The 19,132-nt window shown below is 36.0% G+C and overlaps 2 protein-coding genes across 3 annotated transcripts; one reads left to right on the plus strand and one right to left on the minus strand.

Moving 5' to 3' along the window:
* The first annotated feature begins 2,273 nt into the window (after nucleotides 1–2,273).
* LOC136800787 (uncharacterized) lies at nucleotides 2,274–4,652 on the plus strand. Its single transcript, XM_067057448.1, has one exon. It carries the CDS (start codon nucleotides 2,274–2,276, stop codon nucleotides 4,650–4,652), a length of 2,379 nt encoding a protein of 792 aa, XP_066913549.1.
* A 2,019-nt stretch (nucleotides 4,653–6,671) lies between these two features.
* LOC136800881 (cytochrome b5 reductase 4-like) lies at nucleotides 6,672–18,547 on the minus strand. Of its 2 annotated transcripts, none has more exons than XM_067057500.1 (15): nucleotides 17,828–18,547; nucleotides 15,327–15,427; nucleotides 15,018–15,162; nucleotides 14,684–14,723; nucleotides 14,119–14,176; nucleotides 13,878–13,974; nucleotides 13,624–13,653; nucleotides 13,405–13,527; nucleotides 12,717–12,857; nucleotides 11,324–11,473; nucleotides 11,063–11,155; nucleotides 10,872–10,932; nucleotides 8,922–9,011; nucleotides 8,246–8,470; nucleotides 6,672–7,308 (listed from the first exon to the last, which is right to left on the minus strand). In XM_067057500.1, the coding sequence occupies exons 1-15, from the start codon at nucleotides 18,117–18,119 to the stop codon at nucleotides 7,254–7,256; spliced, it is 1,701 nt and encodes a 566-aa protein (XP_066913601.1). In that variant the 5' UTR covers nucleotides 18,120–18,547; the 3' UTR covers nucleotides 6,672–7,253. The 2 variants fall into 2 exon arrangements, with proteins under 2 accessions (XP_066913601.1, XP_066913595.1); XM_067057494.1 differs by having other exon boundaries at nucleotides 13,405–13,542; nucleotides 17,828–18,264.
* Between the last annotated feature and the right edge of the window lie 585 nt (nucleotides 18,548–19,132).

The raw sequence follows: 19,132 nt of genomic DNA on the forward strand, positions 1-19,132 counted from the left end.
ATCCAGTCAATCAACGAACAATCAATCTGTTTCATTTGTGGAAAGAATGACCATGTCCAAACAAGAGGTCCACGTGGTATGAAACTGATTCAATATTTCTCATGCAAAACCTTCGTTGATTTGACACCGGCTGAACGTCTCAGCACACTGAAATCCAAGAATCTGTGCTTTCAATGCTTGTTCCCTGGAGCAAGTGCCAACCAAGAGAAGCATCGCGATGGTCACTGTCAACATACATTCGTTTGTCAACACACCTACCATCAATCATTTCCAATGAAGAAGAACATTCTTGTTTGTGAGAAACACAAGAATAACACACAGAACCAGGAAACACTTGAGCGGTACAAATCAAGATGTATCATCAATCAACCAGTCCTGAATTTCTCCAAAGAGATCAAACTTTCTTTCCATGCCGATATTGAAGATAGCAACACTGATGCCATCTATATGTTCCAAAACATCCTCGTTGACAAAAAGGTGTATAATATCTTTTATGATACTGGATGTAGTGATTTCATCAGCCGCTTCAAAGCCGTTAAACAACTCAAGACACGTGCCAAACAAGTTTATGCTGGATCAATACAAACCAATGGTGTTGGCGATCAAGTCAGCCTATCAAGCAATGGCATCTACTCTGTCAACATACCTCTCGCAAATGGAGAAGATGCAACCATGATTGGAGTTTGTATGGACAAGCTCACACACGACTTTCCAATGTACAAGCTCAATGGCGATGTTATCAATGACATTCACAATGGCTTCAAAGACATTGGTGGTGATCCCAAGAAACTCCCACTGGTATCAGCGCAAGTTGGTGGAGAAGTCGATTTTATGATAGGTATACAATACATGCGTTACCATCCTAAATTCATCTTTCAATTGCCATCAGGGCTCACTATCTTTGAGTCCCACTTCAAGAGTGCCGATGGTTCAAGAGGTGTTGTTGGTGGTCCCCATAGACTATTCAGAGAGATTAATCAACAACATCACAACATCGCTAATTTTGTCAATCAACAATTTCGACTGTTCAACTTTGGGTATCATGTCAACCCAGATGCCAAACTTCTAGGATATCCATCTTACCAAGCTGACATCTATGTCTCAGACAAAGCAGAGGATCAAGATTTTGTCAACAAAGTTATGCTATTTGAGGCAACCGAACAACTTGGAAGTGAGCTGACATTCCGATGCACCAACTGCCGTGGCTGCCAGAAATGCAAGGATCTTCAATCAACTGACGAAACCATGAGTGTTCAGGAAGAGATTGAGCAAGATGTCATTGACCGCTCAATCACTGTCAATGTTAGTGATCGATCATCTACTGCAACACTTCCACTCATGATGGATCCTGTCACTTACCTAGCACCAAATCATCATATTGCTTTGAAAGTGTTCAACCAACAAATGAAGCGTCTTGCCAAGTACCCCGATGACAAGGCAGATGTGCTGAAATCTGAGAAGAAACTTCAAGATCTGGGATATGTAGAATATGTAAAGAATCTTCCAAGTGATGTTCAACAACAACTGCATCAGAGTCCTATCAAGAACTTCATCCCATGGCGAGCAGTATGGAAGGAAAATTCAATTTCTACTCCATGCCGAGTCGTGTTTGACGCCTCAATGAAAACTGACTCTGGTAAATCACTCAATGATCTACTTGCAAAGGGAAGAAACAACATGAACAAACTTGTGGAATTGTTCATCAGGTGGAGGAGTCACTACATTGGAATACATACAGATGTGGCAAAGATGTATAATTCAGTTCAATTGGACAAATCACAATGGTGCTTACAACGCTATCTCTGGCAAGATGAGTTTGATCCATACAAGCCACCCGAAGAAAAAGTTATAAAAACCCTCATTTATGGCATCAAGTCAAGCGGAAACCAATCTGAACGAGCATTACGTGAGACAGCAAACCTCTTCAAGGAGCACCACCCAAAGGTTCATCAAATCATTAACAAAGATGTGTACGTCGATGACTGTGTGACTGGAGAGGAAACTATCGATAAGGCATTCAAACTTGCTGACGACCTTGAGCTAGTAGTCAACCATGGAGGATTCCACCTGAAAGGCTTCACATTTTCGCATCAAAGACCACAACAATCTTTGTCAAGTGATGGAGAGTCTGTATCTGTTGCTGGGATGAAATGGTTTCCAGAAGCAGATGAATCAGTATTGACAATCCTGAAATCAATTTTGCCAAAAAGTACCGTGGAAAGAAACCAAAACAAATCAAAGAAGTTCCACAAGCATTGACCCGTCGTCAATGCATGTCAAAAGTAGCAGAGGTCTTCGATATTGCTGGCCTTGTCACCCCAATCACAGCCACACTGAAAGTTGATCTACACAAACTTGTCCTGAGGCGAATGGAGTGGGATGACGCACTACCAGATAATCTACGAAATGTATGGATATCTCATTTTGAAATGCTTCAAGAAATCAAGACAATCAAATTCAAACGTGCTGCTGTCCCATCTTATGCTTCCAATCTAGAGATCAACACTCTAGACTTCGGAGATGCCAGTGAAAATCTCATCTGCGCTGCAATTTATGCAAGATTTAAACTGACAAATGGAAGCTACTCATGTCAATTGGTATTTGCCAGAAGTCGCCTTGTGCCAGAAGAAATGACACAGCCTCGTGCTGAGTTATATGCAGCATTGGTCAATACGCATGCAGGAGAAGTTGTCAGGAAATCATTTCAACACGCAACATCAGTCAAATTCACTGACTCTCAAATAGTGCTTTATTGGATCACCAAGCCAACCATTCAACTCAAACAATGGGTGCGAAATAGAGTCAACGAGATCAAAAGACTGACATCATCATCTCAGTGGGTATACGTACAAACAAATGACATGATTGCTGATATTGGTACACGAAGATGCACATCAGTCGAAGAAGTGGACCAATCATCTGTCTGGACAACTGGCTATCCATGGATGAAGCAATCCTCAACATCCTTCCCTTCAAAGACAATGGAGGAAATAACATTAACCAACAGCCAACTGGCGGAGGTTCAAAAGGAGGTCAAACAAGAAGTAACACCATCCTGTCATCTCAATCAGAAACTTATCAATAACACCAAAGCCAGATATCGATTCTCTGGTCACTTGGTCGATCCCAACAGTCATCGGTTTTCAAAAGTTGTCCGAATTATGGCATATGTACTTCGATTCATTAATGTACATGTGTTCAAACAGAAATCACCTAGTCCATCACTAACAGAAGATGAACTTTGTCATTCAGAAAAGTACTTCTTCCGAAAGGCAACAAAGGAAATCAAGCATTTCACAGACCGATCAAAGTACAAAAAGATATCAATGGAAAAGGATGGCATACTTATCCACATTGGACGTATATTGCCAACAGATTCAATCACTGTTCTGGGCAACTTGACAAAAACAATGAAGGATCTAAAGTCCACGACATTTTGTGTTCCCCTTGTGGAAAAGTTCTCACCGATTGCCATCAGCATTGTCAATGATATCCATTGGCATCACCCGACCGCCAAACATTCTGGGAATGAAACAACTTGGCGACATGTTCTTCAAAAAGCACTTATCATTGATGGTAAATCATTGGTAGAGGATGTGCGATCTTTCTGTCAGCGTTGTCGTTACATAATGAAGAAACCCATCAACATTGAAATGGGTCCATTATCAATGGACAACTTATGCATTGCACCAGCCTTTTTCATCACACAAGCCGATCTTGCTGGACCTTTTCAAGCCTTTTCTCAACATCACAAGAGAACAACTGTTAAAGTATGGCTTCTTGTGTTCTGCTGTGCGACTACAACAAGTGTCAACATCAGAGTGATGGAGGATTATGCAGCACCATCATTCATTCAAGCATTCACACGCTTTTCCTGTCAATTTGGTTATCCATCAAAATTACTAATTGACGAAGGTGGGCAATTAGTGAAGGGTTGCCAAACAATGAAGTTCGACATGACTGACATTCAGCAACAGCTACACAAGGATGTACATTTGGAATTTCAAACATGTCCTGTTGGAGGGCATAATATGCATGGGCGAGTAGAGCGAAAGATCAAGTCTGTTCGAAATTCACTCGACAAAAATTTGCAGCTCCACCGCCTGTCAATTATCCAATGGGAAACAATGGCGTCAATAATCAGCAACTCAATCAACAACATGCCAATCGCAGTCAACAACATAAAATCAGATGTTGAAATGGCTGATCTTATCACCCCTAACCGACTCCTTTTGGGCAGAAACAATGAACGAAGTCCAACAGGGAGATTAACCGCTGAAAATGATCATATCAAACTGATCCGCGACAATCAAAAGATCTTCGACTCATGGTTTGACGCCTGGCTTACAACTCATGTGCCAAGCCTCGTTGCGCGTCCCAAATGGTTCAACTCTGACACTGATATTAATATTGGTGATGTAGTTCTATTTACAAAACAGGAATCAGTTTTATCCAATACCTATCAATATGGCATGGTTGATGAAGTTGAACGTAGCCGAGATAATCAAATCCGTCGTTTAAAAATTCGATACCACAACGCAAGTGAAAATTGTAAAAGGATTACAACACGATCAGCGCGTAGCTTGGTTGTTATCCATCGAATTGAGGAAATTGATTGGTCCAAAGAACTGAATGATTGTTTCAATAATTAATTATGTCAATGGACTCAATGTTTGGTGTTTACTCTCTATTTCGTGGGGGAGTGTAGCGGGCATTGCCCTAATTTTATTCAATATTATGAGAAATTACAATTTTGTTTCAATATCATATTATCTCCATGATGACAATTTGTAGAACAGTTCATTTGTTTACATTTTCTATTATTATAGAGATAATCTTATCATATATGATTAGTTATTTTATCTCCTTAATGTGGCCTTAAATAGTGCACACTCACACTTTTCTTCAGTTAACATCAAGTCACCACAGAGGAAGGAGCTCTCTAACTCAACTCAAATATATTTTTCATGGTCTTGTGGATCAATCATACATTCACTTGACTTATTGCTGCCAGTCACAGCATTTTATATCTGGCAAGCTGGTAGGTTTTGCTTTCCTTGTTTTTCTTTCATGGCAGCCATTTTGTTTTTGTAGGTGTGGCCTTTTTCAGTGTTTGCTTTCATTCATTCTCATTCATGGCAGCCATCTTGTTTTTCCTTTGTTGGGCCTCTGTCTGTGCACTACTAAGTTAAGCCTTAATTTATGAGTCAACTTCAACTATTCAATTCTATATTCAAACTAGATTTGTAATGAGAGATTTATTTTATTTATTTAGTTTGAACTTCTACGTCATAAAGATGTTCCAAACATACCAGACAATTTGCTGAGTACTTCCTCGCCACAAAGATAAGATAGCAGAGTAGTGCTATGCTTTTGCTGAAAAGTGTGCCGAGGTTAGGTAGGAAATCCTACATAAGTAACGTGACATTACAATAGAATTACAGCGCGTTACAGAAGCTTTGCGGGTTTTCAAAAGCAGAACCAGAAATATTTTTTCCGATATTCAAATTTTTTTTTTGCCTGCGATACAATCATGGTCGTAATATTTGAGAAAAAGGGAAATCCACCGGGAAGTTTTGAAACCACAATCGATTTGTAAGTGCTCTAAAGTAGGTTGGAAGGGTATAGTTTTAACTCTGAGTTTTAACACTAGACTTAAGACTCAAAAAGTTCAAAAATAGTCCAATAAGGCTCAGAATATAGCCTGGAAGTCTGCCAACCCCTCCCAAATTGAAATATTCGAGTTTGAGAGATAGCCCACAATCGACTTTCTCGCCAGAACTTTAAACCTTGAGTTAAAACGTTAAAAAACCGGAATTCTCATTCTATTTCGACCATGAGTGTAGCTTAAAGCCCGACATCTAGCCCTTTGGGCTTATAAATCTATGGGTAAACGGTGGGTGGAAAAGTAGTCTGAATCGCAGACCTCTATAGATATACTTCCTATAAGAAACTTTTTTCGCTAGAGAATGAGCAGAACTAAAACAAAAAGTTTTTGTTGATTGATAAATTTTTCTACAAAAACTAAAATTTATCGATATTTTGAATCCGATAGCAGATCGCTGTGTGAAAGTACTTAGGCGCCACCGTAAAATCATAATCAGCGCGAATTTTCATTGTGATGCAAATTTTGAAAAAGAATTTCCCGTGTTATGCCAAATTAATGTTACGTTGAGATGTACACAGAATGAATATTCAACAGAAAACACCTTCCAGGTAAAAGGTGGCGTTCGGTGAATAAGCAGGGTTGTCTTTGGTTGTTGATACTACACAGAAGGGAAAAAACCCAAAAGCGATTGTTGGGAGATTTTCCCCCAGGAAAATGAAGGTTTTGCCGCTTTTTTAGGTAAATGAAATTGAGGGCAGCCTAGCTAGGATATTTTCTTTTCCGGAAAATTGCAAAGCCTGAAAGATGAAAAAAGAATATTTTCAAAACCCAAGAAAGTTTCAAAGCTCGTTAATTACTCGTCGCTTTTGAAAAAGTTTATAACTTCAGAGGGCGTCATATTTTGATATAATCTTTCAAAAGTGATGTCAATTCAGAATTAAATAGCTATTTTTTATTATCATTTATCTTCTATTACTTATGCGATTGATTATTCGTAGCAAGAAACTTAAGGCAAAGTTGTAAAGCAGGTAAAGCAGGCGAAAGGGTAAAACTATGTGAAAAATTTCTGTCTACTGACAATATATTTAAATTTCCAGCACTTAACAAACACTTAGGCATAACTTAAGGCTAAAAATTGCGTAACATTAAATACTGAGATAATTGATTCTCAAAAGTAATTTCAATTCAATTCAAACTAAATATGATATTTCTTGTAAGTTTGGATGATTGTCGCTTCTGTTTCCAGCAGGTTTGGCGTCGTTGAAAAGATATCGAAGAGAATACTGATCATATTATCACTGACTTAAGCAATAGACAATTTGTCAATTTGAAGCATGATTCTGGCAGTCTTATTTATTAAGCGTTGAAACATCACAGTTATATTTCAAATAAAATCCACCAGCATCACCATCAATATGATTAACATTGCATGAACATAAGTGCTTATTACAATCGAAAAAAAAACTTTCTAGATTGATTGGGCCTTTTTGTCGGTGAAGATTTCATTTATTTTAAGTTAATTTTTAGTCCATATCATTACAGGAGGGAAAAAATTGACGGCCATCCAAAAAGTGCCTGCACCTTCGTATACATCGAGCTTTGCTAATAGATTCTCGTTGCCCTCCACATGCTTCACCTCATCGCATTATCCAAGGAAACAATGAATACTCTCCTTCTCAACATCCATCCCATTCAGCAAACTAATCAAAACAAAATAATCGAAAATTAATCAGAAGTGTGTTTTTAGGACCCATGTTTTCCGAAGTAGTAGCTAACAAGCTCTGAAACCAGAGGAATGTAAAGAGATGGAAAAACAGCTTCTTGAAAACAATGGAAAAACGGCTCGTCATATACCAGGTCTCTTGCCCTTAAGGGACTTTATGTCGAGTAAATAGGTTTCTTTTGTTGTCGCTATGAAAAATCTGCATAATTAGCGTGTTGTGACAAAATTCTTTTGTTTCAAGCCTGATTATGCGCAAACTTTTAGGGCCTATATTTTGGGTACACCTCTCCTATACTAAAAGGTACCTATATCTTCTTGCTCAGAATTTCCTAGCGATTCTACTGATATAACTGCATCATGACTGCACCATAATATGGAAAGCTAGAGCTCGAGAAGATTATAACTTCATCTTGATTTTACTCGACTTCTGACAGTTTCACAAGAACCAATTTAATATCATTGCGTTAAGAATTTCTTTTGTTATACATTGGTAAAAATATTGCTCCTTATTCTTAAAAATTGAACTAGTAATCGGCAAAAAAAGAATTTTTATCGTCAAATCATGTAGAAACCGTCAAATTTGTATGGCGAGCCGTCTTTTCTGGACTTTCATTTAATGACCTAATCAACGTTTTTACAATAGAATTTTCAATAGAAGTGATCGTTGAACTTTGAGTAATCAGAAAAGCTGTTTTTCCATCTCTTTACATTCCTCTGCTGAAACTGGTTATGAAAATTCAAATTGGCATAAAAGCTTGTAGCTTAGGTAATTAAAAGTTAAACGAAGGTTTTATCAGTGTTGACAGACCCTTTCTAAAAACATTCCGTTTTTGCCTCTTAAAATTAAGTGACAACAGTTATGGTTAAAATTTTGGGAATTTCATTAATCGACAAAATATCATGAAAAATCGAACCTTTCCATGCTGTTGGTGAATTGGTCTGGTCCGCAAATTGCATACAACTTGTCCAAACCTTTTAATATAGTTTCTTCAGTTAGGATGGATGGTGTACTTATGCTATTCGTTTGAACTGTAAAAGGGTTTTCAGTGACAAAAGCTTTCAGCAAATCTGCTGTTATTCTGCCTTTCAGACCTCTCCACGCTTGATTGGGATTGCTGAGTATATAAGTCACGTGGAACCTTAAAGATGAATCAGTTATTTATAAGTTTATAAACCAAATGGATCAGTCGATTTTATTGAAATTTATTTAATCTCAATATTTAGATTTTTCATATGCACCATTGCAATGTCTTCTAGGGACTGGTTGCAAATGACATATTGACTTATTTTACCTCATTTACAACCAATCAGCTGTTGGGTTCGTGATGTAATGTCAGAAGACATTGCAATGACGCATATCATGAATAAATGAGTCTACTAACATTGAAAAATCGCTGCCATGAGTATTTGATACTTTAAGATGTTCATCAGTGCTGACCAGCGTAGACAAGGTTATAATGGTTTAAACACCCACCTCCTTCCTCCAAAGAATTGTTGCATGTTTTCACAAATGTAGGTTATGATAGCTACCTACCCGAGGGCAAATGAAAGAGTTCCAATGTAAAGAAGTTAGGGTAGATGATTACTTACCTATCAGGGTATTTGAGAGCGAGAGAGTCGAATTGATCTTTCCATATGATGTCGACTTCTTTCTTATTGGCGAAGAACAATTTCAACCGACTGAAAGGTAGATAGATATATACTATATATCATGTCCAAGTTAATACTGGATTACTTTTGAGGGATTGTCAAGAGATTCATATTTGAAAGAACGATTCCCTCCTTTTCGTCCAACTTTATTTTTGTGTACCAAATTATACTCTGTGTTTGAAAATGAGAATATAGAAATAAACACGAATTATAAATAAAAAAAAACAATGAAATCTTTAATTCGTGAAAAGTATAGTATCAGAGTCCATACTCTGCCAATGTTTCTCAAATAAATATATTATTTGTTAGAGAGGCGATCAATAATAGTGGGCGGGAGAAGCAAAAACCTCTTGTGAGATTGAGGAGAGCATTTTCAAAATATCTTAAAATTAATAAAACAGCATGAGAAATATTTTAGACTAGACATCCAATATTTTACAAAAGATAACATTGTGTTAAAAATATTACTTTTGTTGCACATCAATAAAAAAAAGAAGCAAAAAGAAAATGAAAAAAATATTCTTATCAAAACTGACGATAATAAGTTTCATTAAATATTATTTTCATAATTCATTTTGCTTTTACTTGGGTCGTGAACAAATCGTTGAGGAAGACTATGAACAATCCGTGAAACCTTCACAACATAAAAAGGAAGATAGGCATGCGAAATTAGCAGAATATGGCATCATGGGATTGGTTTTCCATTCTTTGCGTTACGTTGGCCTCAGTAACCATAATCCTTCACTCCTTAGGAATTAAGTGTTTGCTCGAAACAAGGAGGTCATGGAAAATCCGAAGGAACAGTGAATTATTGAGTGTTTCATGTTCGTTTATCGGTGTTTGTCTGTTCACTATCATTCGTATTTCATTACACATTGAAGCTCCTTCCCAATTACCTTCTGGGCTCATTGTGGGCTTCCTTATACCCTTATACAGTGGCATGATATTGTTGTCATTGCAAAGATTCTTTGCCATTTGGTTTCATTTGCGTTATGAATCGTCGTGGATTTTCTGTAAAAGACTTCATTTGGTGGTATGCTCCTGGCTAGTTGGTCTGACATTTATCTCAATAACTTTGACTGTTTACTTCATGGGATTGAAGAAATCACCGAAATGGCTTATGACAGTTCGGTTTATACCGGTGACTGGCATCATCACAACCAATATCACTTTCTTCTCTGTCTACACATATATTTTCATCAAATATCGGCGTGCTAAACAAGCCATTAGAAACTCATTTTACAACAATCGCAGAGCAAAGATTTTCACGCCTTTTATCATATGTTTTTCATTTTTCATTTTCGGAACATTGCCACACGCATTCCGAGCAGTCATCCCAGAGGTTCATTATTCATTTCTGTGGCTTTATCTGGACGGCATCAGTAGTTCTGTGGTTTACATTTTCATGAAGAACAGACTCAGAGGATATTTGAAATGCTTTAAGAAGAACCGCAATAGTATCAGAACCGTGAGCATGCCATCTGAAGTTACATCCACTGCACTCTGAAATACCAAATATGTTTTGGTGGAAGAAGGAATGTGACGATGTGATGCAATTACGTGAATCGACTACGGGCGAAGTAAAACATTCAAAATTCAGAACCATATTCAATTTGATCTCGTTTTTGTACTTGTGTTTCGTTGGCTTTCTCCTAGGTTTGGCAATATATTGTGATTGTTGAAGTTTACCATTTGAAAGTGATACTTTTTCAAGATAATTTTAGGGTGATATCGGCGAGTTCACTTGTTACTGATGCAACAAAATATGTCGTTCTAAATCGGGTTTAACACGAAAAATTTAATATCTTAACTGTCTGTTTTTTTACATTCTTTTATTAAGGAAAGATGTTCTTGAAGTGAAAATTATCATAACAAAAATAAACAGCTTACCAATTAGGAACGGCTTCTTCGATGAAATAATAATTGATAATTCTCAACATCGGTGTAATTCCTACGGGAAATGAAAGAGGCCGTTTTACTTGGAATATCCGAAAGAAAGTTACTGCGTCCCTAATAACTTACTCTAGTTTTCTCAAACATATAGAATTTGATGATATAAAAAGGGATGAAAATGAACAAACCTGTCCCAGCTGCTATCATGTAGACATTGTTAGCGTCTTTTAGCCGTTGTCTCTTGAAAGTACCGATACAATCACTCATCGATATCCTATCACCTAAAATTTAAAATGACGAATATCTCAACATTAACGACTTTCAAATGAAAACCTTCACTTTCCATTATCAAAAATAATGAAAATCTAATTCAAACTACCTAGATGACAACAGAACAAAACTTGCAATAATTTAATCAAAAAATTTGAGTGAAGTCACTTTTACGTTACCTATATTGAGTCGATTCAATAGAGGTGTCAGTGCACCATCAGAATAATGTTTTATAATGAGGTCAATAGTTGTCCCTCGGTCTTTGTTTTCTCTTTTGACGGCCGTCAATGAAAGCAAACACACTGTGTAGTTGCGTCTCATTTCCATTCCTTAAAGGAAGAATACAAAAATGAATCGATTGATCTTTAAACCGAGGAAAGCTTGTTTTAACTTGGATTTTGGTATGAATTAGATGAATTAAGAAGCTAAAAAAGAGTCTGATGGACTGAGTAGATTGAAAGCAAGCATCTCAAGGTGAATATTTTAACTAAATGATATGGATGAAACATCTTCTTGAAAAGTGTGTAAATTTCATACCTTGACCCATCGCGCATCTTTGGGGGGCGGGGTTATTGAGCGAGAAATTTTATTAATTATTGATAACTTAATAGATATTTTATAAAACTTGGACAGTGTTACTAAATTATGTTTGTCATTATAGATGATTTCATTGCCATCAGATGGTGTCAAATGTCTAGGAGAACCGAAACTTTTATGTTGAAAAACGCATTATCAGCGTCTCTTTGATGACAGTTAACATTTGAGTTTCGCACAAAACAATTTCACGGATAAGACCTTTTTAAATTTCCATTGGGACTTAATTTCGCAGATGACACCTAAATCCGCGAAATCCGCGAAATTTGATTGACCCCATAAAAATTTATTCCATTAAAAAAGTACTAAATTCTAACCGTTATTTTGTTATAAATTTTACTTTTATTTGACAAATTTCTTATTTAAATCATTTCAACAATCCTGGCCTGTAAAGTACCAATCGAGCAGGTGGTCAAGCTGAAATTATGCACCAATAAAGCGGAGTAAGCTTAAGCTGTAAGCACTTTTAGTCCAGCGAATGTGGCATAACCGACGAATTTTCACTTAAAAAGCTCTATTAAAGCGTTTTTAAGTCGTTTTAAAGCAAAAACCGTAAAGACACAAACTTACAAACGACTAAGCTACTTCTAATTAGTGTATGTACATGATGCTGAGGCGATTTAGAGGGGATAGAACCGATTGGGACCCATAGTTTTGCCAGAAAACCGGTTTTTAGGCCTCCAGAGCCGCCTGATTACGGTGTAAGCTTACAATGCTGTAGGCTAAGTTAAGCCTATTCTGAGCTCCACACGAGGCTGATCTTCGTCGGGCCTTTCATGGCAAAAGACTAGATCCATTTAAAATCAGCGATTTTTAAATATTTATTGCTGCTCAAAGTTCTAAGTTCTAAGTTCGCACAACTCAATCCTGAGATACTCAATCCCTGCGTATAAAAAAATAGACAGACGCTCGAAGGGTTAAAAAGGGTTAAAGGATGTCCACCTATCCATTCACTGCGAAAAAAAAATAACCACACACCTTCAATATCATCTTTAATAATAACATGATGTCCGATAGGTACTTCATAATATACTTTGTCTGGCAAATGTATGGTATATGATTTTGTATCGTGCGTTATTTGATTAATCTCTTTCACAGTACAATCACGAAAGATGATTTCTAAAAAATAAAACGAAACAACTCACGCGATTTGACTAATGCTCCATTACAAGTTTTTCAGTAGATTACAAGTTTGGTCGACAGAAATTAAGCAAAACCGAATAACTGTAATGAAGGACCTTCATCCATTTATCGACTCGTTTGTTCGAGTAATTCCGATTGGTTTTGCTTTGTATCCGAACTGTGAGAAAAAGCTGGTCTGGTGTCTATAGAGATTAACGAACTTGTTATAATCTTACACGTTTTTTTTTTTTTAAGAAACACACTTTTAAGAAACATGAGGCTCAGAATGCCTAAAAACTAAGAAACATCTAAGAAACATGCCGAGGCTGAGAATGAGAAAATAAGATTTTTTAACTCGTTTTTTTTTTAAGAACCTTCCAACCCAGCCTTCCATGAGGCTGATTATGTTAAAAAAGTTTAGAAACATGTAAGAAACATTTAAGGCTCAAAAGGCCGATTTCTTAAGAAACATTGAGGCTGCGTGGTAAAACTAGTTTCTTAAAAAAAAACAAACGTGTAATTTAATATCGAATCACTAAAATACCTCTGTCTGCTTCAGTTTGAACCGTGTCATGTTTATCTAGGCCTTTGCCAAGTTGAGTCCATTTCAAAGTACTATCACTTTTCGTCAGCACAAAGTCCGCCTTGTTGCCATTCACAGACGTCACTATAAAGAATTTTTCTTGTTATTACCCCAGGATAATTTTGACAAACACAACAAAGATCTTGTTTGGAAAGAAAAAAATGAAAGATTATATTATACCTTGTACAGTAGAGACTTCGTGCTGAAGTCCTGAAATGATCAGAATAAAAGAACAAATGAATAAAAATACACGAATGTAATAAAATCAATTTCAGATGATCGGATGGTCATTGGTTTTGTATCCTTTCTTATGGTCAAAGTTAAATTTTATTTTCGTGTGTTCTCCTATACTAAACTAGTTTTTCACCGATACCAACTCATGATGAAATGAAACAGAATAATCTTCGCTTTGCAACAAAGGAAATTCCACTCACGGATAAACAGGAGATAAAACTTTTCGCCCATCAGTATTGTGATCTTTAAGCTTTGTTCATCATGACAATCCAATATGATATCTGTGCTATCAATCAGCTGAAACGACAAGTTATCGATGAGGGTAAAAGCTTAAGGTTCAGAAAAAGAAACTTTTGGCAACCAAAAAAATTTTCAAAAATAAGTGTAGTACAAAGTGAAGTACAAACAATTCATTCAACAAGAAGGCTAAATCAGGTAAACCTTAGTTTTGGTGTAAATTGATAAAAATATCTTCTCCTCTTTTTCATACCAGTCATATCTGAAAGATAAAAATAAAGAAAAAATTACGCTATCGTAAAACTGATATGCAATACTAAGCAGGTATTAAATGGGTCTAAAAACTGGCTGAAGTTTTTCGCGGTTACCGGTAGAAATGCAGACGACACAACTTTAATATCGCTGTCACTTTTGGGAAATTTTTGCACCGTTGCCTGGCTCCAAAGCTGATTAAAATTAAGCCAACACATATTATTACCATGTCATTGATATCACAACATTGCTTCCACGTTCATCATATTAGTGGCGAGTAGTCAGGGTAACACAGTCCTGCTGTATTACTTTGACTGATGGCCTTCCACAAGAATCCGTCATTGCTACTCAACATTTAGAGAAGAAGGCTTTGTTTAGCCCAAGAAAATCTCCTGGCACACCTAAATAAAATTTACAAGTGACCTGGGGCTATCTTTAGAAATCAAATATAGGCACAGAAGAGGGCTAAAGCAACATTGATGGATAAGGTATATTTCAATCAAAAATAAATATTTACCTTGGTACAATTTCAGTAGGCTTCGTTGGAATCAACTTCCCTGGAATAAAGTAGTATTCTATTTATCCTTGAGATATAAGAACGAGCACTGACTGAGAAAAAAATACACTCTACTAGTATTATATGTTTGGCCATCAGCAAAACTTTTTTTAAAAGATCGAAATATTTACATAAACTCAAATTAGTTTTTTTTTAAACCTTGTGCATATAATGAGTGTCTTTAAAGTTGTTAATTTCTTGAATATGAATTCGCTCTCATAACTATTTTTAAGTATCTTTTGACTTGGTTCACATTATTTGGTCAAATTCTAGACATTGACCAATTTATTGATACCTGGCGCCACGAAACCATCAGCATCTTTCTTGACAGTAGATGTTTTCAACTTGCGTTTCATTAGCTTTTGTTCAATAGTATCCGGTTTTAATGGTCCAATGTAGCATTTTGCTAACATTGACGTGAAGTTAACCCATTTGTGAACCTAAAAAAATGAAATATTTTGTTTCAAAATGATGCCTTACTAATATTATTTTGAATTATTTTATGTAAAAAATGATGGTAGTATTGAGAATGGTGCCTTGAAAACCGAAACCTCTGTCAAGTCGCTGTACCATACAAGAAAGAAAAGAAGAAAAAAAATAAAACCTGATCAAAGAGTTCTGTGGCATCTTTTCCTGCTCCTTTCATCAACTCATCTAAACCACCAGGATGATATTCCATATAATGAGTCACATTGTAAACACGTCCTGAAAAATAAAAATAAATATTCATTAAAAACATACAGTTTCACAGTATTCTTCAATTAGGATAGGTATATATTGGGTCAGTTAAAATAATATTAGGGCTCAGCGAAAGTGCAAGAGATTTATTCCGTTGAAGTCCCTTTTATGTGTCCTACAGAGTATAAAAAACTTAACAAACTGCTCTATACTAAATACTTGAGTTTTTATTATCTTTTCTCAGTGATGTATATTAGAGAATATGTGAGAATTTTGAAAGTTTTCTGTGCTCTTGGGACACAGAAAGTGAATGTAATCAAGGTTCAAAATTTCCCTAGTTGACGAGTAATTTACTTTTATGATTTTAGTATCTGCGAGGGTGTCAATTCTGGGAAAGGCCTATCTGGTGGTGAGGGGATCTAGATTTACAAATTAATGAATGTCTCCATTTTGATAGAAATACGCTTAAGATTCTTCACAAAAAAGACAAAATCATTGCAAGACTGCACAGCTATTTGATCTTTGATTTGATGAAAGCGCCTAGCTATTACTAAATTAGAATATTGCTTTTTAAATGAATAAAAAATTTTTTTTTGTGTGTTCCAAAGTGTCTTCCATTGAGAAAAATAAAGAAACTTCAAATTGTCCATGGGCTGATACTTTTTCTTCTACATCTTCATGTTTGCCATGTTCTGATAAGTCTTCATATTGTTAGATATCATTTGAAAACTTATGAAACTGGGTCGCATAAAAGTCATCCTATGAACGCCATCTTTTATTTGTTTCAATCCTTGACCCTTGGCTTTTTCTTAATTCAATTCAAAGACAAAAGTAATAAGCAAATTATACTTCAATTTTTGTCCTTGCTGAAATTAATCAAAATAACAATTCCTCGCAGCAAAGTGCGCTATTTTTTCTTTACCCACTGGCAATGAATTTTCTGACTTGAAAGCAATGGAATCCAAATCCCTAGCCATAAAAAACATGGGAACATAAATCCCCATTGACTTTCAGTCCCAAACAAGCCAAACAATCCTATCAGGTCTGTGGAATTTGAAAATGACTCTGAGAAGGAACACCTTTATATTTTTAACAAAGGAGAAATCAGCAGGGAAGAAACCACTTTCACTACTCGTTAAAAAATTAATTGCTTTTTCTGGATTTTCTCATGCTTCTCCGCACCTGAAAATCAGGAGGAAATATAATGCAAGCAGGTTAGCCTAGAAATCTAAGCCAGATTGATTCAGCCACTTCCAAATCTGATAGTAAGTTGTGACTGAATATCTGGCTTAGTACAAGTAAATTCAGTTCTTATCAACTGACAAAAATGACAATTTTTTAAATTTTGGCGGGCTCGTTTTTGTAAATGCACATAAATTTGTATAATTTATTCAACAAATATTTTTTAACAAAAGATTTTCCATAACCTTACAGGTGCTGTGGTATAGTGGTAGTCAACCTTGGCTTCTGTGCAGGGGCCAGGGTTCGATTCCCACTCACGGCAGATCACTTGGCAAGTGAACGTTCCTTCGCCCGGGTCAACCCATGCCATGTGAGGGGAATTGGGTAGTCAGTTCAAGGTGCTGACGGGACGCTCATTAGTAAGCATCTATAGTTGCGAGAATAGGCCTCTAAAGCCTCCTGCAACTCAACCAAATAGAAATAGAAATTCGCATAAAAAAAACAAATGTATAAAAGAAAGGAATTTGTTGAATAAATTCACCCTCCTCCCTCTATTTATTCGACTTCTCTTTCATGCAGTTAAATAAAAAGGCTTTTCAAATCAAAAGAGGGAGAGAGAACAACATCTTTCTTTGTACAGTATATGCAAAAAGTACAGAAAAATATGTTCAAAAAGTCTTTCGGTGAGAAGTGAAATGCGTTTTCAAAAGAAACGAAAGATTTTGTTTCTTATCACATGGTCTTTTATACCAATTAGAAAAGGAAAAATGCTCCCTGAGTCTCCCTGACTTCTACGTTCATATTTTGAACACCCGCTTCATCCAAGCCAGCTTGTCAAGGCAAACTTAAAATTCTGTTCATCATAAAAATCATTAAAGCGCCAATAACGCTGTATTGACGTCAGCCGTATCTTGGCCTAATAAAAACTGAGTTGGTTAACCAGGCTACCAGCAGGTGACAGGACAATCTTTAAATGGTCGTCTTGGTTGAAAGATGATCGCCAACTTGATGGAACAATACAGTCAAAATACCGTAAGTTTAATGGAATAATATGAAAGCTTGAATCACTGATTGGAAAAGGATTATTCCTCTATGACCACTAAGCAAAGAAAAACAGTTTCAACCTTTCTTTCAATTTCAGCTGATAAAAAGGGTGTCGAAATTAGAGGAGGGATGTCGACATTAGACTAGTTACGGTACTGTTTATACACTTTGAATTATTAAATAGAAATAAATGGATTATACCTCGTATAGCCATCCAGCAATCACTGACTGTGTTATGTTTTGCAAGTTCTGATGGTGTAACAGTCACGGTTTTTCCTGAGAGACCTTGAATGTCTTTTCCACCATTAGCCAATCTAACCCAGTCCATCAAACTACGACCAGGCTTTAAAGCAACTTTAGATCTGCTTCCTTTTCTGGCATTCTTATCAGATCCACTTATTCTTTGTTGTGAATTGGCAGCAGGAAAAGATGCAGTTGGGGGTCCAAGCATTTTGTTATCGTTTAAGACCAAGTTTTTAACACTGTCAGTCATCAAATCGCCACTGCTAAGACTTTCACAAACCTCGTAGATCTTCGGTGTCCCATTTCTTTCTAGCTCCTCTCTGTTACATGTATGAAGCCCGGAGTTATCGATGGCATTCTTGCTGATTCTCCTTTTTGGATACTTTGATTCTATACACCCCAGATTGATGGATAAAAAATTGTGACTTTTGACGACTTTTTACATCGGTGCTTGTTTATGCCTCTTTACTATCGCGTCCGCAAAATAACGCTATTTTTGCGCGGGAAATCTAAACAGGGCATCTGCAAAAAGTGTGCGTTTTTTGGTCTTGTTTTGCTGTGGGTAGTGAAAATTCTTTGACCTTTTCTTTTCTTCCAATCCTCGTTTGCACCTTGTTTGATCGTCCAAGCCAAATTTAATTATTTGTTTTTTTTTATTTCTTTATTAAAACTTTACCTGTATTTTATAATATTATTTTTTTGACAATCTCTATAGTAATATATCTCTTTATTACATCTTGTATATAATAAATAAGACTTCTTCACTACATTTGTATAGTGTTTTTTTCTGTTTTAATATGTCGTAAAGAGCTGGAAAGTTCTGAAAAGAAAATTATCGAGAAAATAATATTAGTGAAAAAGAATTTACCCCTTTGCTCTCTTTTTCCAAATATGAATGAAATAGTTAATTAAAACCTACTTATTTATTTATTGCACATAAAGTTTTTTGAGTTTTTCGCCATGAAAATGATATGTATCTTGAAATAGAAAACAGAAATTTTCTTTCACACTTTTAGCGAGAGTAATAGATTGGTAAATTTGTAGAATTATGTTAAAATCTATCAAAAAGTCGGCTTTTATATGAGTATATATCATAGAACTTAAATTAGTTTCATTCGATAAATGTTGTTACTAATATGTCTAATATGAAGTCTGATTTCTGATAATATCTACATTGAGTAAGACAGGACTGGAAAACTTCAAGATCATCGTCCGTATAATCCGAAAAGCCCCTTGAGTGCTAAATTTGGTAAAAATGTCAAT

Source organism: Clytia hemisphaerica, unplaced genomic scaffold, assembly GCF_902728285.1.
Source record: "Clytia hemisphaerica strain Z4C2 unplaced genomic scaffold, Clytia hemisphaerica genome assembly, whole genome shotgun sequence".
In the NCBI taxonomy this organism is placed as follows: domain Eukaryota; kingdom Metazoa; phylum Cnidaria; class Hydrozoa; order Leptothecata; family Clytiidae; genus Clytia; species Clytia hemisphaerica.